Source organism: Ambystoma mexicanum, chromosome 8, assembly GCF_040938575.1.
Source record: "Ambystoma mexicanum isolate Mex_15411 chromosome 8, UKY_AmexF1_1, whole genome shotgun sequence".
Taxonomy (NCBI): Eukaryota; Metazoa; Chordata; class Amphibia; order Caudata; family Ambystomatidae; genus Ambystoma; species Ambystoma mexicanum.
In genome coordinates this window covers 666,404,095-666,427,094 of record NC_090929.1, presented here as the reverse complement: position 1 = coordinate 666,427,094, position 23,000 = coordinate 666,404,095, and the positions used below count along the sequence as shown (strand labels likewise).

Below are 23,000 nucleotides of genomic sequence, written 5' to 3'. Positions count from 1 at the left end.
CTGCCTCTCATAGTCGTGGCACTGCTGCCAGCGCCGCTGCACCACTCCCCTCCTCGCATGGGCCGCTCCTGACAGACACAGCTGCCCCTTAACCCCTCCTTGCTAATAGGCAAGGGTATTAGTATGAGGGCCCACTCTGGCTTGGTGTAAAAATTCATTAAAACCTTACATTTTTCCGTAGTGCTAATACTTAAGCAGTATAACCCGAGGATGGGGTATCACCGGTGGGGAAATGCACTGGGGCAGCAGTTAGACGCCTGTGTGAAGCAAGGGCTTTGTTGTGAGCCCCGGGCCATTACCTCGCTTGTAATGCCCCCCCTCTGAGGGTTCTATTGATATTAGTAACCAGGCACATTTTACCGGGGTACTAATAGTGTTTTCATCACCAGCTGAGAAACGGTATGTTTGCTGTTTCTCAGCTTGCGCTAAAGCTACAAAAACAGATGGCCACCATGGATCTGGGAGATGGGAACTACTCGTGGTCGGCCATTCAGGAGTCGAAGATGCACCCGGGAATACTAGGGCCAATGCAGGGCGAGGAAAGTGGGGAGGGAGCTTAAATAAGTGGAAAGTGCGGGTGGGGTATGGGGACGAAGCAGGCAGTGCACTTACTTGATTCCTGGTGAGGGGAGATGGTGGGCTCCCTCTCCTCTCTGAGGAGGCTTGGAGCGGGGTCTTTACCGCTGTGATATAGAACCCGTCCTGAGCCTCCTCATTGGCTGGGAGGCTGCCACACACCCCTCGCCAGGTACTAAAATGCAAAATTGCACCTGTGCAAAGTTGTAAATGCATTTGTACTGGCGCAAAGTCTGGAATATCGCACCAGGTCTGATCTGTATGGGGAAAACCCATAGCATTTCCAATTTATTTTCTCTTTTGAAAGGAGCTTTGTTCCGGTCTCCTGGATTCCTTCCTGAGCTTCACAAGCCCTGCTGATATTGGCTTTAAAGAACCCAGGTCCTGCATGGCTTATATCCCAGAAGGTAACACTCTAGAAAGGAACAGGAAAGGGCTTTTGGTTGGAGCACTAACTGCCACCTACCCTGCAGTGAAGTTACTAGCATGACTCACAGCACCACAATAGACTATAAATATTGTCTCAACTGATGTGACAAAATGACTGCTCTGCAGGGAAACAGGGACAGGTAGTGATTTCTAAACTCCTTCTGAGCCCTATAATGCTACTAAAGCAGCACTGATATCAATCATAAAGATGAAACAGGCACAATATGAGAAGTCATCTCCTGTGTGTCTTCAAGGTAGAAACGGGCAAGGGCAGGCTGTACTCCTCCAGAGGAGTGTCCACTAGCAAAACGCATCCAGACATCAATAGTACAGTGGTACCAAAATCAAGCTCTATAAAAATGACGAGTCTTTTAGTTATCCTCAAAATGCAAGCATGCTAATACAAACACTAGTAACCCGCCCCTGTAAAGCATTATGCAGCATATTCAGACTTTGAGATGAAAAGACACTCAGGGTCTGAAGAGAGTTATAGACAGGCAATAGTTTATGCAGCAGCTCGACGGCTCCAAAGCCATTGCTGAAAGGCAGCTGTGTAGGTCTTGCGGTGACTCGCAAGCAGTGGATATGATATGATAAGTCATGCATAACGCGCCTGTACATAAGTGTTTCTAGTCGCGACAAGAAAAGGAAGGGAAGACAGAAGGAGGACAAAACATTCTTACTAGACCTTGTGTCATTCAGATTGCCCAAGTGCGGGGAGGGCTTGGGGCTGAGGGGGGGGGAAGTGCGTCTTGAAAGTGGTTTGAAACGAGAAACGGAGCCCAGAGCTATTACTTTATTTGTTGGTTGCTGAGGGACCATATTCAGGGTCTCAACTGAAAATGTGAGCCCTTCTTCTGTCCTTCCCAGCCAGGAAGGTTGAAAGAGAGCACTTGCAGGGGATGCCACCACCAGTAAGCAGGATACCGGTGTGATGAATCTGATGATGTCATCACTCCTTTCTCTGAGGGAGCCTCTTCTCATGCGAGTCCAGGGGACGGAAGCCGCTTATGCAGCAGCATCCGCGGCACGGTGTGAGGAAGAACGAAGCAGCCAAACAGAGCTGGTGGGCCCAGCTGGGGAAGGTGGGACACTGGGGCGCTTAAAGGCGATTGCCGTGCATCGGGCAAAAAGCTTAAAAGCTGATTGGGAAGGCGAGAGGCCCTGAAAGGGAGGAACTGTTGCCCGAAGGGTCATTGACCCATTGAATGCTGAATGCACGGAAAAGGCTGAGGCCTGTGAAACTGTGCAAGTCTGGGACTCGCACCCAAGCTGAGAAATCTGTAAGAAGCCCTGGCAGGATAGTGAACCAGGCACTTGTGGAACTTGCAACATAAAGTCCTGGCAGGAGAGTATAACCGGTGAAGTGCAGATCTGGGATCCGCACCCATAAAGAGTTCTGTTATATGAAAGTCCTGGCAGGGGAGAATACAGGCATTTGCAAGTGTGGGACCTGCACCCAAAGTGTGTAAAGGAACCGTACAAAAGAACCTGATAGGGGAGTATACCAGGTGCTGTGTGAGTCTGGGACCCAAACCCAAGTAGTGGAACTTTAAAAAGAGAATACAAAGGAAGATTCATTCCCTTAGGATTTTGAATTGCATTAGTGACATTTTGAAAAAGAGAATCCACAGGAAGACTTATTTGTGACTTAGGATTTTGATCTGCATTGCATGTGGAAAAGCACATGGGGAAGGGAGTTATTTACCTGGGAGTGAATTGCAATACCAAGAGGAGGGGATTATCCCCTTCAACTACAAAGAAACTTGGTTATTCTTTTAGAACTTTTGTTTTGGTGGAGAGATACCTGCGGAAGGGAGCCATTCCCTGGAACTGTGAATAGTATCCATTGGACACTCTGTTGAATGTATACCTTTTTGTTGAACTTGAACATTTGTGCCCTTTCCGAGCCAAAGACATTACCCATAGCATCTTATAATTACTTTCAGAATGACAGGGCTAGGATAGGATTTCGGACATAGGACATTTTTGCTTTGGACATCTTGACACAGGACAGACCCTTAGTTTTTGGTTGAGGTAGGAAAATACCTCCCAGGGTAGGGACAGTGAGGTATTTCCCAAACCCCTTTATTATTTGAATAAAAGTTTGCAACCACAAACATGAGTCTTCTGTGTCCGCGTCTCAGTGGTTCAAGCCGCAGGCAGGCCTTGTCCAATGTGAGAAATCAAAAGGTGCCTCACTTACTAGTCTCCTGGGATCCCTCTTTTAGGTGGCCAGGGCAAGGCCATCGCCTTTGGATCCAGACCCTGGGGGTGGACCAGTGCGGGAGTATCACCTGGGTGGGGAGTCTTCAGGGAGTGGGGGTGAGACAACCGATGGTTGAGACGCGGTATTCCCCCATTTCCCATACCCATACTCCATCCTATTTTGCAGCATTCTCCAATGTCCCAACCCCTCCCCCCTTCCTACACAAACACTGGGCCGAGGAAGAGGGCGACTGAGATTAAAGAGGCTAAATATTTACATATCTCATTGGACATGTCCCGTTAATCAGGTCAGGCAGTCAGGCACTTGAACATAATCACATTCATCTGATACCCATTAGCTCCCCCCACACGGATAAAAGGCGTAATGTAGAGAGACACTTTGAGCAAGGTGACACATGACAATTGCGGAGAGCTGCGAGGAGGTGCAGTCTGGCAGGAAACTCTGATCTTTTTTTTTTTTTTTTTTTTCCTGTTTGCAGTGGAAGTCTGTCTACAGTGTTTACTGCTACAAGGGCTTAAAAACCCATTTTGGCCGCGGAGCGGCCGCGGAGAGCTGCGAGGAGGTGCAGTCTGGCAGTCTGGCCGCTGGAGCGCTGGAACACTGGGTACTGAGACTGCATAAAGTCAACATACAGCAACTTTGAAAAGGATTAAACAAAGTGTCGGTACCCTTTGTCAGGAATGGACAAAAAAACGGATATCCACCCTACCGCTCCTCCCTCATTACAATACATCTCTATTGACCCACTGTTCAAGAAACAAATAAAAAAATCATCTAGAGGAGAGTTTTGCGACACCATGGATGACACCACTGGGGGCAACAACCCACGGTTAAAAGAACATGAAGAAATGGGCCGCGTGTTAAGGAGCAGCGCACAAAATATAAAAGAAACAGTGTTGAGCGAAACAAGAAAAAAACCACTAAAGAAAACGACTGAAACCTTAACCTCGAAAATCAGCACAGCCTCTCCTTCAATACCCCCCCTCAGATCCCCCCACCAATATGTCTCACCTTGGAGAGAGGAGATGAATTCGGAGCCTGGATGCGAGGGACGTGAGCGGCCGCAGAGCTGGGAGAGGCGGGTGCCCCAGTCTCGGTCTCTGCGAGGCGAGGCGGGCGATGATGAAGGGGAGGTGTTCCCAGAGAGACCGGGGCGGGTTCCGCCGTCTCCCGCTCAGGAGGAATGGGGAAAAGGTGTGTCGGGCAGCGGTGGTGATGTGAGAGACTGTTGTGGGGTGAGGGAGAGAGGAATCGAGGCCAACCTGGAACGAGTGGCTCCAGAGCCCAGTGCGGAGCCCGCGGGGAGCGGAGCTAGCGAGCCCACCACTATGCAGGGAAAGATGGTGCCTGCCGAGGGCGGGGCGAAGGAGTGCAAAGTCACAGATAGGAGCAAGGTGTCTGCACGAGTGGTTTTAGGGCTGAGCGCGGAGCTCTTGGGGAACGGAGCTCGCGGGCCCTCCACCGTGCAGAAAAAGGAAGAGACACCACCGGAGGACTTGCTGAGAGAGCAAAGAAAAATTGTCATGGAAGAAGAGCCCGCACGAGCGGTTTCAGGGCTGAGCGTGGAGCTCTTGGAGAGCGGAGCCCACGGGCCCGCTGCCGTGCGGATTGAGGAGACACCATCTGGTGGTACAGCGAAGAAGTGCAAAGCTACAAATTTAACCAGTACAAATGAAAACACACAAAAGAATACAGAGATCGAGGTGAGAAAGACAAACAAGAGGCCAGATCCACAAGATCTTCAAACATGCGAAAGTGACCTTCATCCAGTGATAGTGAGATCTGACCTACCCAGCCCGGAATGGAATCAATCAGAGCCCAGAGATGCGAGCTGTCAGAACATTACCCTATCATACTCGGAGGAACAGGAAGGAGAAGATATGGATGAATTAAATATCCTGAGAGAACATAACTGGGCAATAACACATACTTATTTACAACTAGAGAAACAAGAAGAAGAGCCTCATCAACCAGTAACAAAACAGTTACTTGAGGATAACTTAAAAGGAAAAGAAACACAAATACTTTCTAGTCACAAAGATAATGAACTTTTAATGGACCAACAAACAAAAAGACTAGGAGGGGAAAAATACAATCCCACTGAGGCGTCCACTCCGAAAAATAGATTTCCACCAAAGCCACAAACGAAAAAAACGGGAAAACCGCTAACACCGTCAAATAACCCGATTGGAAGATTCTTTGAAAAACTGGGGAAGCCTCCGACTGTAAATCGGTTTGAGCTTTCCGATTTAGAAATCTTGGCAGGAATTCCACCATCCCCCCAAAGAAATAAAATAAACCCACTGAAGATAGAAAAGTCGACAGAGGGAGGAGTCCTACTACCACACATACGTTGGCACCCAAGCCAACCTCCTGCATGCCAAAGGACAGAAACAACTAAAACTGGCATAGACAAGAAAACTACAGAGAATAGACCTCAGGAGCACGAGAAAGATAAAAACAAATCAATACTGAAAATAGTAACATCAGAAAAGGATATCGAAAAAAAACAGGAAGACATATCAAACTCTATTCAGACAGAAGGAAACAATAAAGCCAGGGAATCATCAGAGGTAACAAATAACGAAAATCAAAAAGTGGGGTACACAAAGCCAGACAAACCAGTGGAAAAAACTATTGAGATTATAGACAACGAAAATAAAAATACGAAAAAGGATAAGAAAATGGAAGACTTGATAAAGCCAAAACCAAGCCATATGTGGAATCAAGAAGAAATAAAATTGGCAGAAGCAATTTTGAACTATAAAAAAATGCTAAAACAAAGAGAGAATGCTATAGGCGAGAAGTGCTCGCCGCAACATAAAAAGTTGGACATCTCGACAGACGCCTTACGAGTTTTGTTATCAACGCCACAGAAAGCAAAAATCGAAATTGGAACCCCATTGAAAAAAAAAGAAAAAAACTCACCAGTTAAAAACTCGGACATTTTACCTGTAATGTCAGCCATGACCATTGCTCTGGCACCTTTTGGGAAATTGTACGAAACAATAAATGAAACACTTAAAGATCACACTTCAGTACTAGCAGCATGCAATATGAAGTTAACTCACTTGGAAGGATACATAACAACGTTGGAGGCCTGGAAAGCCTCCACAAAGGAACAAGGCACCATGACGGATAAAACTGAGGTGTTTCAGTTTAAAAAAAAAGCAGTATCCTCTTATTCCCAAACTGACCAGAGGGAGACCAGACAAAATAGTTACGAAGAGGAACTAATAGAAACCTCAGCAGATACCAATTGTGATCTGACACCAACTAAAGAAAACGACACGAACTTAAAGAAAATGGAAAAAAAAACTAAAAGCGGGATACAAAGAAACTCAGCAAACGAGGGATCAAAATGAAAATAACCCTCAATCCCAGAAACAGAAGATCTCAAAAATCAGTTCAAGTCAAAAAGATAAACTGAGCACTACAGGGTCAAAAGTACAGGAGAAACAAAACACAGAAAAAAACGCAAATTTGAGTATTTCCAAATGGATAGCTGGGATATCCCAAAAAACCAAAAATGTAGAAAGCGAATTACAAGAGATAAACATGAACGCAAATCACAAACGGGTGGAGGAGAGCCCGTCAAATCTGTTGGACCTGAGTACATATTCGATTGAAAACTCAGTCAGAAATTCCTCGTCCAATTAAAAAAAAAAGAAAGGTGTCATTTATGGAAGATACCTTACCAATAACAGAACAAAGGGTCAATCACAAGCAGATACAACCAAAAGCACCTGAAAAAGAAATAAATAAAACAGATGACTTAAGCTACAGAAGAAGTCGGATAACCCCAGAAAGGAAAACGTTGTTCCGAGTGGCCAACACAAAGATAAACAAAATTGAACACGAAAAAGTCAGGGATGGCCCTGTACAGACCACAAAGGAAAAGCACGTGAGAGAATGGGCCGGATACACGCCGAACAGCGGAACACGCCACAAACAACACTTTCAATATAACAAAAATGCTCGACAATACAAACCAGAAACTTCTCCATATAGAAAAAGGACAAAAACACCAGAAAATCGAAATAAAAGAAGAGAAAAAACGAGCTCAAGTGAGAGACACTCAGAAAGAAATAAGAGATCAAACAGAAGACCTTCGGATCACCTTACACAGTCTAACTCCACCCGGACATCAACAATTTTCACTCACAAGAGCAATTCATCACGTACCTTGAAACTAGAAAAAAGTGACAAAAAGGGAGAAAAACTTTTATTAAACAGGAGAGCAACCATGAGATTACTACAAAAAGTACAGAAGGGAGATCAAATCAAAAGTGTCGACCTAAACATAGTGGAATTCGCACATAAAACTAGAACGGACAGTATCTTCCTCCATATTACATCGCATACAGTGAAGAAACTGCTGTTGTCTGTGGCAGGAGATTTAGCCAAAAGAGGGTATACCTTAAGAGAAACAACTGCAGAAGAAAGAGGGCACAGAAGAGAGGATGAGTATGACACAAAAGAAAAATGTAAACATGGGACAAACGCAAAAGAAACATGGAAGATAACGCCTGTAACCGAAAGACGAACAAGAACAAAGAGAAAACACAACTATACACCGGAAAGAGAAGAGCAAAAGGAAGAACATGAACGTCGAAAACCACGAGAAACATTAGATCAAAGTGACTTAAGAAAGAAAAAGGACAAAGAAAGAGACAAGATCAAAGAAAATTCTTCAGCCCAAGACAACCGGATACAAAATGATAAGAAATCACAAAGACTACCCCCAAAATACCCGAAAGGGCCGTTTCTGACACAGTCCGGCAGAGAAAAAGATAAACGTATCACATGTAGAAACACATCAACACAGATCCAGACGCAAGAAATAGAAAAAAACACCAACAAATGGGCATGGATTTCTACAGCACTAACAAAATACGTGAGGAAATAGCAATCAAATCGTCAATCTGACAATTTTGTTGGAGAGACGTTAAAGGAGCTACACGAGGGCAAAGAACCGGATCAAAACATCATTCTCGGCTCCTGGAACACAAGAGGCCACATTCACCTGACTCATTCAGGAGATGTCAACCTGGGCCTTTTTGACCTTATAACTTTGCAGGAGACCTGGTTATTATCTCAACCGAGCCTGGATGGTTTTGAAGTATCACTCTCGCCGGCACAAAAAGGAACACGAGGACGTCCTACCTCAGGCTTGTTGACAGCTGTAAAAACTGGCGGAGTGCTTAGAATAGTTCATAACCTGATATCATCCCTGACAATTCAGGCGACATTGCTGGAATGGAATAAAGAGGACCCCCGGCAAAAAAAAAAACCAAGGCAGGAGCTTATCCTGGTACTAAACATCTACTGGAATCAGTCAATAACAAAGACAAAAAACTTTCTAAATAAGGTGGAAAAAATCCTTACAGATACAACAGAGATGTATGATATGGACCACATCCTGATATGTGGCGACTTAAACGCCTCTTGCCCGGTATCGGAGAAAGAAAGACCAACGTACAACACGAGCAACACTCAATCAACAACGAGAGGTGCAGCATGGGTCAAACTGATGGACTCCAGGGATTTGTACAATTTAAACTCCCTTGATTCAGCCAAATCCAGAATTCCAACATGGGAAAGTGCGGGCAAAAGAAGTACAATTGACTACATCTTTGCCTCTAAAGAATTATATTTCCTAACCACAAGCTTCAAGGTAGTGAAGACCACGGCCAGTGATCATAATTTACTAACCGTAACATGGCCAGCAAAAAAAAAGGTGCCGGTGACAATGTCGAAAAATCTGGAACTAAACCAACAAGGAAACCGATTGAAAATTACAACAGAAGGCATAACTTCCATCACGGCAGCCTATAATGGACAAACGACCTTAAATACATTGAAAGCAAACTTGGATTACACGCCTCTCTTGATCCCTTATCTCCATCCACGACGTAAAAGAGTAGATGATAAAACTCATTTACATACTCACAATGAGGAATTGAGAGCAAAGAAATCAAATCTAAGAAAGGTGATTCGGCTTGCACGAACAAATCCAACACAAACTAACGTAGACCTGGCATCCAAAACTAAAAAATTGTATAAATCCTGGCTACAAGCGACACGATGGAAATTATACCAGACGGACGCAGAGAACATGTTGAGAGCAGTTTGTAAAAGGAATTCAAGAGATTTTTGGACAATCGTAAAACATAAAATCTCGCCCATGGACGCAAGAACTACAAACAATGTCGCAGAAGAAAAATGGAGTGACCATTTCACTGACCTATACAATGACCCCACTCCAGGAGAAGTAACATCGATTATCCAAGAAGAGGTCAACTGGATAGTATGCTCAGAGAAGGACATTTTGTCTAAGATTAAGAAACTGAACAACTCTTGGGCCCCCGGACCGGATGGCATTTCCAACGCCATTCTGAAGCAGGACCCAGAAAATTGGGCTCCATTAATAGCAGAAATCTTTAGGAGATCTAGGATTTCGAGAACTATTCCGGAGACATGGAAGACTGCAAACATCGTCCCAATTTACAAAAAGGGCCCAAGAGACGATCCGAGAAACTACAGGCCAATTGCACTTCTAGATGTACTCGGCAAACTTTACGGATCATTGTTGTTGGACGAACTTCAGACATGGCAAAAAGAGGCAAAAACAACTGACCCCTTTCAATCAGGATTCGAGAAGAACCTGGGAACGTCGGTAAATATTATGCTGACCAGCATACTAAAATCAAAGGTCTTCGAGGGGCAACCACCAATATTCATTGCTTCAATTGATCTGGTGCAAGCTTTTGATCGTGTAAACAGAAAAAAACTATGGAAAAAACTGGAGAAACAAAAATGTCCATCAGCCATTCTCGCTCAAGTAAAAGCGCTATATAGTGGAACATCGATCAAAATTCGACTCAATGAAGCAGGCTTGTTGTCGGAAAATATAAAAACAAACAGAGGGGTGAAACAAGGCTGCCCCCTGGCACCGGCACTATATAAGGCCTACATGGCGGACATTGCAGATCCCGAAAATGACACCAGATCATTTCCTCCTCAAATAGGCGACTCAAAAGTGACAAGATTGCTGTATGCAGACGACATCTTATTGCTAGATCAAACAGCAATTGGTCTACAGAGACAAATAGACAGCCTCACAGCCTACCTGACTAAAAACGACTTGGAATTGAATACATCTAAAACAAAAATCCTGATCTTAGAAAAACCTGCGAGAACAAAAAAAAAAAAGAAATGGTTCGCAAACTCGGAGCCACTGGAAATAGTGAAAAGCTGTACCTACTTAGGGGTAAAACTATCGTCGAGCAAAATTGAAATATCTATGCAAGAGCATCTGATCTCCAAAACAAAAATGTTAGCAGCTCAGGCAATATCCTTGGACAGAAAATTTGGGAAATTTTCAATCCTCCCATTAATAAACTTCTATAGAGCAAAGGTAGGTCCAACTTTGACCTACGGAGCCGAGGCCATGCTATACCTGCCAAAGTCATTGTGGGCTAAATTAGAAGGTATATTTTGGCGGAGAGTACTACATCTTCCAAATTCCACTTCTGCGACAATCATTCGATGCGAATTGAGTCTCCATTCATTGGAATCTTTGGTAACAAGAAACAGTCTCCTATTCCTGGGTAAAATCATAAGGCAGCCGCGTCCTAAAATACTGGAGATAATATATCAAGAGATGAAGAGTGAAACAAACCCAATGCTATCAAGTTGGTACAGCAGACTATTGGAACAAGCGGAAAAAATTGGATGTTCTGAATGGGAAATAGAACGGATCCCGGAAAAAGTAAAGAAAAAACTGAAAATACAAGACTGGATTGAGACTTTAGATAAGACAGAAGAACTCACAATTACAACACATCACACTATGAACACCCAAAAAGTAGATGAAGTCAGAAACTACCTAAAAAAGTTCCCAGACAAACGACTGAGAACAACTTTCTTGAGAGCAAGGTTAAACATATTGAAAACCAATGAGATTCTCTTTCGAAGAAAACAGTCGACAACCAAAAACTGTAGATATTGTGAGCAGAGGGAAACCGAAACACTACGCCATCTTCTTCTTCACTGCGCAGGAATGGCAACCATGCGAACTATCCATCTCAAACCACTCAAAGATCGGTATCAAACGGCAAACGAAGAAACCTGGTGGAATATGCTAATGTGCGGCAAATCCGCATCTTTGACGGTGGCCACAGCGACCTTCTTGGAAAAATTGAAGCTGGACGAAAAAGAAATAACAGAGAGCTTTCAAACATCCCATTGAACAGAAAATTCCAGGACAGTCCCAAAGGAAAACAGGAAACAAGGATATAAAAAAATTTGGACAGAATTTGTAAAAATTGTAATACAATTATATACAAATAATAAAAAAAAAAAAAAAAAAAAAAAATTGCAGACAAGAAGAAACCTGCATTGTGTTTCAAGAATTTCTGTGACCCTCCCGGGTGAATGACAGAGTTGGGGAGGCGAGGCCAAGCCTGTGGTATTAACTTGGACTTGTGAATCAAAGCTGCAGAAACAAGAAATGAGTGCACACAACCAGTGAGTTAGTGAAAGACATGAAAGGCTGGTTTGTGTCAAGGAAAGCTTGAAGCCGCAACCGTGTATCGCATTATTGAAGGTTGCGCACATGTTGATGAGATGCGAAAGAAAGCAAACCAGTAATGAACTTTTAAGTTACTGATAACAGTGATGCCAGTGATACAGAGTAGCGGAGTGGTCCGGCAAAAGGAAGTAGCCCACTCAAAGGTCTTTGTGAAAGGTGAAATGTTTGTAGCGATAAAGTGAATGAACTGTAAAAGCAAACTGATTGGAAGGGAAAGTCAAAGTGGTCCTGTGGAGGTCTGAAAAAAATGTCACGCATATTCGAAAGTCTTCAACACCATGAAAACGGCTCGAGTCCGACTGAGGGAGACCGGAAGTGTAATATGTCTTGTTATGAAGCGACAAAGTGAACGAACTCTGAAATGCGGAATGACCAAGATTAACCCAGACGAAAGGGGAATTTGAAAAGGTGATTGTTTGAAGAGGAAGATTTCTTTGAACTTTTCTGATTATGGTATAGAACTACCAATACCAAGAGACACTGCGGCAAATAACATCAAGAAAGAGCTAAAGTGAAAGTCAAAGTGGTCCTGCGGAGGTCTGTGGTAAAAGCCTTTCACAATCTAAAGTCTTCGACATCAGTGAAAGGTCTGAGCCCGACTGAGGGAGACCGGAAGTATGAAATAAGTTAGGGGAAGGGAACCCCTAAAGAATGTGAATGAAGTTTGGGGAAGGGAACCCCTGCAAGTACTGTGATTATGAGGTTTGAGCTCTGCTGAGGGAGATCTACGTTGAATCAGGTAACTTTTTGGTAGAAAGGTCCGAGCCAGACTGAGGGAGGCCTAAGTGAACTATTGATGCTTTGAGAGGTTTGAGCCCAGCAGAGGGAGACCCACGTGAACATTTGTTGAACTGTGAAAGATCTTTTGAAACCTGGAATAAGTGACTTTAACGGTGAATACCAAGAGGCTCTCGACCTACGTTTTGAACTGCCTTTTGTTTATAACACGAGCCAGAGTGTGTCATCCTATTTACGATGGGCCGCCTTACTCCGTGCTGTCCAACGTGGGGAGGAGAGCTGACTCAGTCACATTGATCCTTTATGTTATAACACTGACTTTGCTTTGCATACACATTCCCCTTTACACACTTTTTGTGTAAGAGATAGGGCAGGCATTACGTTTTGTTAGTATAGGCCATTTTGATTTGACATCGACTGACTAGCACTGTATTTTCTGTATTATTTGATGGTAGAGGCTACTCCCATCTTAGCTATAGGGCAAACTAGAAGTTTTTCCAAACCCCAGGAATTGTATAAAAGTTTTGAAACTTGGAACTCTTGAGTCAGTGTCATACTTGTGATACCATGCCTCCCTTACATCAATCAGCAGGTCACTTCAAATGGTCGTCTGAAGAGGATGTGGGAATGGTCTTGTCCCCACCTTAGAAGTCAGTAGCGGGAAGGTGGTGCTGGACCCTAAGTTACCACAGAGTACATCCAGGAGATATGGAGGAACCAGATTGTAGCAAGGTAACTAGGAGGAGCACAAGATACTTGGAATGAAGAGAGAAAAAGCAAACTCCATGACAGGACCATGTAGGAACAAGACTTGAGGTGAGATACGGAAGGTGAGCAAGAGAGGAGTAGGGAGTGGAAAACCGGGACCTTGAATTTCATTGCATTTTTCATTTTATTGAATTTATAAAGCGCTTTTTGCCAAAAGCGTTGTTACAAAATATTAGAGACCAGTACAATGATACGATAGTGAAAAAACAATTTAAAACGGAAAGAGGTGTTAGATTGAAGAATACAAAGAGATGGAGAAGAGCAGGCAGGAAAAGGGAGAACATTCCAGTGTCTTGGGGCTAAGAGAGCAAAAGATCGGAAATGGGAAGAAGCACACAGGGTTTGGTAACAGTGAGAAGGAGCAGATTCTGTGATCAGAGAGTCCGAGAAGGAGAATAGAATGACACTAGAGAATAAAGGTAAGGCAGAGCCAGGCCATGAGCACATTTTAAGACAACTGAAAGAAAATGGTAGAAAGGCACAATTTCGAAGGGAAGCACTGAACTGGGGAATTGTAAATAGATTGGAGGGGGAGAAGATATGAGGCAGGGAGGCAAAGTAGAAGAGAAAAAACAGAAGACGTTTAGTAGCATGAAATGAGAGGTAGGAGCGAGCACAACGGAGCGAGCAAAAGAAGAAATATGCAGTGTGAAAGAAAGCAAGGGATCAAAGATAATGGCCAAATTGCACCGAGAAAAGAAAAAGAGCAAAGAAGAAGGAGGAAAGAAGAGAGACGGGGAGAAAGAGTAGGAGGAATAGTTGAAGCTAGAAAAAACAGAACCTCAGTCTTAGAAGGATTGAGGTGTAGCAAATGAGAAGACATCCAGTTTTAGACAACAGAAAGGCAGGTTGATACAGTTGAGTGCAAAGTAGAGTCAAAGGAAGAAAAAAGAAAAGGATTTGTGTATCATCTGAATACAGATGAAAACAAAGACTGAATTACGAAAAAAGAGCAGAAAGAGGGGCAGTGTAAAGAGAAAAAAGAAGAGGATCAAGTATGGAATCTTGGGGGACACCATAACGAAGAGGAAGTGCGGAAGCGGTGTGTTCGGGCCAAGTTACAGAATAGGACCGCTGAGAAAGATAAGAGCACAGCCATTCAAGGACAGACCCAGTAATACCCACAGAAGAAAGGGAATTGATTGAATGTTCTCTTGATGAAGGGTAAAGCCATGTGTTGATTGTCTAAGTACCAATGAGTGTACACAAATGTTCTATACTGTAATTATGTGTATATATATAAAGCTGATTGGGCTAAAGATATCTTAAATAAATTAAAATTTTAAAAAGGGAAGAAGTAAGAGCATGATCAACAGTGTCAAAACGCTGCAGCTAGATCGACGAGAATAAGTATAGAGGAGATCTTGGATTGGCGAGTAGACATAAGAGAGCTGGAGACATGCAGAAGAGCAGTCTCAGTAGAATGAGAAGGGCAGAATCCAGATTGAAGAGGTGGTAGAATTGAATAGAGATTTAGAAAACTAGCAATCTGAGCGTAAGAGAGAAAAGGAAGAAGTGAAATTGGGTGAAAACTAGCAGGAGTAGAAGGGTCGAGAGTCGATTTTTTCAGATTGGGAGAATAACAGCGTAGCAGGGAAACATGAGTTTGAAAGCGAACAATTAATAAGTGAAGTAAGATAAGGAAGAAGATGGGGCTAGACATGTGGAATAAGAGAAGAGGGTCAGAAGAGATGCTGTTGGATGAGCATGGGTAAGAAGGGCTGAAGTATCAGGACCTTTTAAGACGAGAGAACGAAGATAAAGTGTATGAAGGTAGACTAGAGGAAGAAGAAGGGAGAGAAGAAGGAGAAGAAGCAAAAGAAGAATGAAGATGATTACAATTTAGATGTGAAGTAGCTAGAAATGTCAGAGGAAGCAAGGGATGAAAGGAGGGATGTGCCAGAAGGTTTAGGAGACAGGACGTTGTGGGGAAGTTGATAGAAGTGATAAGGGGGGTCAGAAAGAGAGAATGTAAGTTCACAAAAGTACAATGTTTTCACAGCAAGTAAGGCAAGTTGAGAAGGAGATCGAGATTTTTTCCAGCGCTAATGAGCTTCATGCAGACGGCAGCGGAGGGAGATAAGATAAGAAGTTAGCCAAGACTGGGGAGTTTTGTGAGTGAGAGTAAAAGAACAAGGAGGAGAGACAGAGTTAAGTACAGACAGCAAGGTAGAATGGAGGGTGCTAGCAATTGCATCAAGATAAAAAGAAGAGAAGGTAGTAATAGATGGAAGAAAGGAGTGCAGAGAAGAGAAAACATGGGAGGGTGGTGGTGAGAGGCCTTGGGAATACCCTGGCTCCTAATAAAGCTTTTCTTAATGAATGGCATCCTTGTGTCAGGCCATACGTTTTTTGATAAATGCCAACCACATGACAGTATGTATCATACATTACTTACTGTAACTGTATTTCTGAGGCTTGTGGATCTGCTTAAATTCACATGCTATGCATAGGCGGACATCTAGTGGTACTCGCACAGTGTTGCAAGGCTTGTTTTCGGAATTCGAAATGGGACATCGACTGGGAGTGTTAGTAATACTATTCCTTGTGTGATGTCTATTATACCCATGCTTATCAAAAAGGGCACCTGGTTGATGCCTTACTCTACCCAGGTAGGTAGTAAGGTGTTAAAGAGCAAAAGTGAGCAAGGTCATGGGTTACCTAGCTGCTGAACGAAGGGTGAACACACTCCTATGTAGGTTACACCTTGCAAAGGTGTGCACACACTATATTGTGAATGAATTCTGACAAAAATGTATCAGGACAATTCTGGTAACTGCAGTCAGATTTTTAATAAAACTGCAGTTTTCATGTTGTAGATACACTTGACTAGGAGTCACACAAGATACAACAGAATTTCCACATTTTTGAGGTATAGTAACCAATTCATAGGTAACAAATGTCTAATATTTGTAGCGGTATTAGACATTTGTTACCTACTGGTAAAATTCACTGTTCTCAGCAAAATGGTGGCTGCTTGTGCCTTTCCCTTAGAAGCCCTTACGTCACTGTTTCTCTCCCCCACCACACCCATCCCCCCAAATCAATTCAAAGTTAACTTACCAGTGTTCCCTCAATGCCATCATCCTCTCCATCCCAATTCAGCTCCCCCACTCTGCTCCACACACCTCTGACCTGCTTCACCACCATTGAAATAGAAGAGGGGCTTTGTCTGGAACACTGGCTAGCATTTCCAAGGAGGTTTGCTTTTCCCCTCAAAAAAGTGGCAGATAGTACAATGGATGTGTCACCACTTGCTTCCCACATCTCTTCCTCTGCTTCTCCGATATCTTCTGTGTGTCCATTTTGCCCCTGCGCCAAGCCTACTTACCTCTCTGACCTCACTCCCTTTGAGCCCCTACTTCACATGCCCTTGCACAGAAGAACACTCCTCCCATTAACACAGCTCTTGCATACTAAGTCCTTGGGGAACAGACCCACCCCAGGAAACAAAGTAGGTGCACTCCCATGCCTTGGACAGCATACCTTCCCTTGCAGATTACACAGATGTCACATGTTCATCTTTTAACAGCAGAGCAACCCCCAGGAACTAAATATGCACAGGTTCATAATTTGCCCTTTCAGGTTAGTGCTGTGTAATAAAAGCAGTCCCAGAAGGAAGCATTTTTTGGGCTTACCAGAGGAATCATATATTGGTGCCACTTCCACAAGATCGCAGCCAATGATATTCAGGCCCTGGCAGCCACGAATGATCTCCAGTGCCTGGAAGAAAAGAAGGGAGAGAGGATAAGTCCTGGATTTATGTATGGTCAGCACTCACTTTCCAGCTAGAGGCCATCATTTGATCCAGCTCCCATGAAGCTAGGATGCAGCACCGTGCAATGCCCACAAATGATTCTTGGTGGTTAGTCAGGACAACCTGATTCAGCTTGTATGTCCCAGGGTAAGTGGGGGGTTGGGGGTCTTTCTTCCTCCTTTCCTGGCATCTGACCTGGGACAGCTAACATGACATGTGGAGCACTTTCCTGACAGGGGGCCGTGAATCCTTCCTTGACACCCGCCTGCCATCCCCTGGCACATGGTTGGATTATTCCTTTTCTGGCACAAGACCGGTAAGACCTATCCTCCGTCTGTAGCACTGGTGCTACAGGGTCCTTTGGCAAAACATGTGCAACACATTTCATCCTTCACTGAAAGATGAGCTCCTTATTGGGCCACCAGAAAAGAAATAGCGCAACCCGTAAATCTCCTTACATATCATATAGCCTGTGACCTGACCCCTAGCAAAGGATGTGTGTGATATTTCCTGTGCAATCACCGATACATTGCCTGAGTGGAGAGAGCATGTTGCTCCAGCACACGGACCTGTGCATATTTTACTCTTTCACCCCTCGCACAGGGCCTGGGAGCAGGAAGACAGAGCACCTCTGGCACACCATCTGAGACCTTGCATACTCCTTTCCTGACACATGACTTGTTTGATCTCACTCTGCTATAGGGAAAGCAAGACCTGTGTTACATCTGCCCTCATCCCGCCCCCTCCCAGCTGCATGACCTTTTCTATCCACATCTGGCGGGGTACCGTCTCTAGGACCTTCCATGCTCTCTCCCTTGCATATGGCCTAGTGGGTGCCTCTTTGGGAATATCCATGCGAGGCCTCTCCTACCTCCTTCCTGGCAGATAACCTGTAGGGCCATCCTGTAACACAGGACTTTATAGACATTTCTATCTTCTCTGGCACCTGTGTTGAGCATTGCACACCTGACAGAGCACATATCAGACTTTTCCTACCCTGCTACCCGACTACCCTGGGCACAAGACCTGCTGTATTTTCCTTTGCCTTGAGACGTGGAAGTCACTTCCTGGTTTACTGGCGTTTCTCCTCTGGTCACTGAGCTGCAAGGCCTTTGACTGTGACCTAGCACATTCCTCTGGCACAGGTCCTACAGGGTGTTTTTCTAGTCCCACTGCTGCACGTCCTACAGAGTTTTCCTTTGGCCCATGAACATTAAGGACTTTCCTCCTGTTACAACATATTATTCACTACATTTAAGGAGTTTCTGTCCCAGAACACAAGCTAGCTATAGACCCGCCATCACCTAGCTGGGTGTCACGTTGGGGAACTTTGGGAATCCATGCGAAGGAGCAAGGATTTCTTAAGACGTCATTGGTTGTTGGATGAAAGGCCAGGATCAGTGGATTTCATGCCTCATGAACATGATTCTGTTTGGATAGGCCCTTTCTTGTCTGCTGATGGGTGTTCAGTGATCTCTAGTGTTCAACAGTAGTGAAAAAGCTTCTGAAAGGGGAAGCTCATGATCACCTTGTTCAGTGAGTGACCTCAGACTTTGGGGTTCCTATCATAGGAGTATTGATTCCCGGGTATGCCCAATCTTAACTCCTGGGTGCAAAGTCAGTAATCTTTGGGGTTCCCCAGGTAAGACATTAAAGGTTTGTTAGGATATGCTCATCATCACCTGACTTAGTCTGAGGTTTGCAACCCTTGGGGTTCCAGTGCCAGGAACAAGGGTTTCCTATGGTAAGCTTACACGATCCTACTGAGTGTGATGTCAGGCATTTCTTGGTTTCTTATAGAAACATTGCTTTATTACAGTAATCACATGATCTCCTACCTCCGCCCAGTGATCGATGGCCATCCTATAGCCCGAAATGATGTGCTAGGTTAAATCCATCATTACCTGGCTGGGTGTGAGGCCAGCAATCTCTGGAGTTCCTGTCCCAGGAGCAAATGCTGGGTCAAGTCCATCAATGTCAAAGCTGATGTAAACAGGCTTCTCTCCCATCTGTTGCCTCACTTCCCCCATCAGAGGAACCAAGGACTTCAACCAACAGTCTTCAGCGAGAACTACCCGAAATCCCTAAAGAAAAAGAGGCACATTGTATTACAGCATAAGTACCAGAATGGTGCAAGGCTGGGGAGACGGGAATCTGGACAAACGACAAAAGCTAGGTGAATTTATGAGGTGGCACGATCAGTCGAGGGAGCCATATTCGTCAAGATCACAGAGTACCAGGCGATGCCAAAATTGGAGTGTGCCAGAAGAAAGATCTGTATGAGGCGGTGGTTGCAGAATCTGATAGGGTTATCAGTGTAGAAAAGGCACTTACCTACCTGGTCATCGAATAGCTCATTTGGGCTACAGCAGTTATTTGTGGTTTACCTGGTCCCGGCTGTATTTGTAAGGATTCGGTGTGTAGCTTGAACCTCGAATTCCGATCTGCACTACTCTTTTACAGTCCAGGATTCCCTCATCCACACAGCGTCGGAAGGGCGTCCCATGGTAGATTTTCTCTCCAAGCGCTTTGTCTCCTGTATCAGTATGAGCATCCACATGCACCAGTCCTACTGGCCCAAACCTTTCATCAAAAGAGCAATACACTTAGCACTATGGCGAAACCCAATAGTTGCAAGCACAAGTATAAGTGAGTGGATTAACGATCCATCAGACGTACGTAATACACTGAAAAACCCCAATATTGACAAAAGGGACACCCAGGCGAAAAGGTACATTTACAAGCAGGTTCTAGCACAGAGGAAGAGAAAATGAATGCAAGACACATGGGCTGAGCTAGAGACAGTGGCATGTTCAATGATATAGAGGAAATATTGGGAGCTAGTTGCTCATGGCACTTCACATATGAAATCTAAAGAGTAAGAGTCTCATTTTCTTGCTTATGATCCCATGGCTGGCAGCGTGTACAATGAAACCCTCCTCTACATGCTTGCATGTCGGAGAGGGTTTCATTTAAATTGAGAACGCTGCTTACCATGTTCACATGGTAAGCAGTGTTCCCAGTTGAAAGTAAACTCTCCCCGACATGTTCACATGATGGGCAACGTTTAAAAGTAATAGTGAGTGCTGTTTAGCATGGAAGCATAGCTAGTGGCGCCCACAATAAAAAGTAAACACTGCACAGTGTTTACTCACTTTGAACTGTACAGTGCAAATGTGATGGGCAAAAGGCAGCGTACATGGTTGTACGCTGCCTTTTGCCCTTTAAACTTGCACCCTGCAGTGCAAATGACCACAATTTGGCAACGGGGACCCGCTTACATTAAAGTGTAAACGTAACGGGTCCCTGCCGTCAAATTACTCCTTTTATAAAAAAAAGAGCTGCACAGCGTTTTGAAACTACATGATACAGCTCTTTCAATCTTGCAGAGTTGGTGGACAACTGCTTCCCTTGACAATCGGCCCCTTTACAACTCAGGAGGTAGCCGTGCCAGTAAAACCGGCAGGCTGCCCCGGAGTTGTCATTTTTTCCGGCGCCTGACTTCACAGAATCACTGGGGCATTACAGCTCCAGCGTCTGTGAAGTCAGGCGCTAGAAAATGCTATTCACCATTCCCATTTGAATCCCGTAGGACTCAATAAGAATGGGGAGGATGGAAGCACCGACGCCGTGTGCAACAGTGCCGGTGCTTCTGTCAAAGTCTGTGAGCGGCTGCTGCGACTGCCGTCTACCGTCGCGGCAGCCGCTCACAGAACCTGGAATGTGCCGGTCCGGTAACAATGGTGCTGGTACGCATAACAGCACCGCTGTTACCGGACCGGCACATTCTGCCTTTAATGTCCAGGTGAGTAAAAAAGCAAAGCCGCAAGAAAGAACTGTGTTACTTACTTTTCTGCAACGGCCTGGAGTATGGGGTACGTGATGGTGTGATCGCCACCTGCATGGCAAACAGAGCAAATTAGTTGGAAAATGTGTACTGCTTTCAGAAGGCATCTGTCACTGAAGCATGGCAGTTTGTTATACTCCTACTCCACTTCCTTCTGGCAATAGGGCAACAACTAGTTTGCATATGATCGGTCCTTTCTGTAAAGGAAGGGACACTAGACAAGGGCAGATTAAACAACACTGTGAAATAGAATAGCTGTAGCTAGCGCCTAAACGCCCCAGGGCTTTGTGCGCTTCTATAAATGCAGCAATAAATAACTAAATAAGCTTCCCAGAGAATTTTCCAGTGGGTATGGTTGATTTGAACGTTTCTATGCGCCATATCTTGTTTTTTTCTTTAGAAGTACACTCGTAGGGACATTATGTTGCCCTCTTCACAAAGGCACGCACTGGGAGGCAGTGGCGTAACACAAAATGTGGGGGCCCCCTGCGAGCCATGCTGAGGGCCGCCCCTCCAACTCAGCAACAAATCACAGGTCGTGCTACACTCTGAGCCGGCCTAGATTATCACGCTTGCACAATACGCATGAACGTGCTGCTGAAGGGGCATGCCGCACACTGTACTAGCAGAAAGATATAAATATGTGTTTTAATGCAATATACAGCACACTTTCTGAGAAAAATTGGCTGAAAAGCCAGAGTGTTTGCAATTATTTTGTAAGTTAACACCAATCCAATACATGTAAGTCACCAACAGTGTACAGGAACATTAATGCTTTGCTATCAAAAATGCCATGCCACATTGAAAACATGTCCCACTGGCTGCACAATGTAAACCAGTGTAGACACGTAATAACATTACAGTAAACCATGCCAGGCCACATTTAGACATACCTAGACTGGTTGCACAAAAATGCCAATCGAAGCAATAACACTCATCAATAAGAGAGCACACATTGAAGCCCGGGTCTCTGCGGCCTCTAACAACATGGGCAAACTCTTTAAAATCTGCACGGAACTGGTCAATCCAGTTGCCGTCTCCACCTCTCCTGTTCCCTCCCAGGCCCTCTGTATGGCTCTGGCCTCTCACTTCTCTGCTAAAACTCAGGACATCCTGTCCACTAACTCATTTTCCTCTCCCTCTTCCTCTCTTGGCCCCCCCTGTGTCCATCTCTACCTCTCCTCCTCCTTTCTCCTCTTTCTCTCTGACAACAACTGACAAGGTTTTTAGACAAGTCCGATCCATGAAAGTGTTGTCCAAACAGGTTCTCCCATGCTCCTCCAGAACCATCAAGGACCATATTGACACCCTCGCTGCAGCCCAGGCCAATTTCTGTAATCACTCTTTCACCAATGGAATGTTCCCCTCTCCCCTTAATCACTCCCTTGTGCAAGGCCACAAGAAGCCGCCTGCCGATCCTTCCTGTCCGGCAAACTATCGTCCAATCTCCATCAGCCCTTTCCTGGGCAAACTCTTGGAAAAAAGCTGTCCATCTCCCAGTTCACTCTCCAATCTGTTGGTTTTCTCCATGACCATCAGTCTGGCTTCAGAGCTGCCAGAGGCACGGAAACTGCTCTCCTGCACACCCGTGAAGATCTGCTCTCCAACCTTGATTCCAGCATTCCTTCTGTCCTGATCCTCCTTGATCTTCCCTCTACTTTCGACACAGTCAACCACGCCATCCTGATCAATTGACTATGTGAGAACCTGGCATCACAGATCAGGCCCTGGAGTGGCTGACCACCTTCCTCTCGGACTGCCCCTCCCAGGTCCAACTTGGTCCCTTTCTCTCTGCCACCTTTCTCTCCACCTGTCACATTCCCCAGGGCTCTATCCTCTCACTTGGTTTTTCAACCTGTACTTGGCCCTTTTGGCCGACCTGATCCCTACCTTCACCTCTAACCTTTAGTGTTATGCGGATGGCACTCAGCTTTCCTTCAGGCTCCTCTCGTCTCTCGCTCATTCCTGACTGTCTATCCGTGATTCAGGATTGGTGCGCCTCCAACGATCTCTGTCTTAATGCCATTAAGATGGAGATCCTTCTCATTGGGACCCCTGC

At 44.8% G+C, this 23,000-nt stretch overlaps 1 protein-coding gene across 1 annotated transcript in view; it reads right to left on the bottom strand.

Moving 5' to 3' along the window:
• Positions 1-23,000, bottom strand: part of AGMAT (agmatinase (putative)) — a 93,895-nt gene that overhangs the window by 4,406 nt on the left and 66,489 nt on the right. Inside the window, exons 3-6 of the mRNA XM_069610455.1 lie at positions 20,944-20,992; positions 19,482-19,677; positions 18,999-19,178; positions 16,976-17,060 (exon numbers count right to left, since the gene is read on the bottom strand). Of these exons, the coding sequence (XP_069466556.1) occupies positions 16,976-17,060; positions 18,999-19,178; positions 19,482-19,677; positions 20,944-20,992 (510 nt within the window). The remainder of the gene's footprint in view (positions 1-16,975; positions 17,061-18,998; positions 19,179-19,481; positions 19,678-20,943; positions 20,993-23,000) is intronic.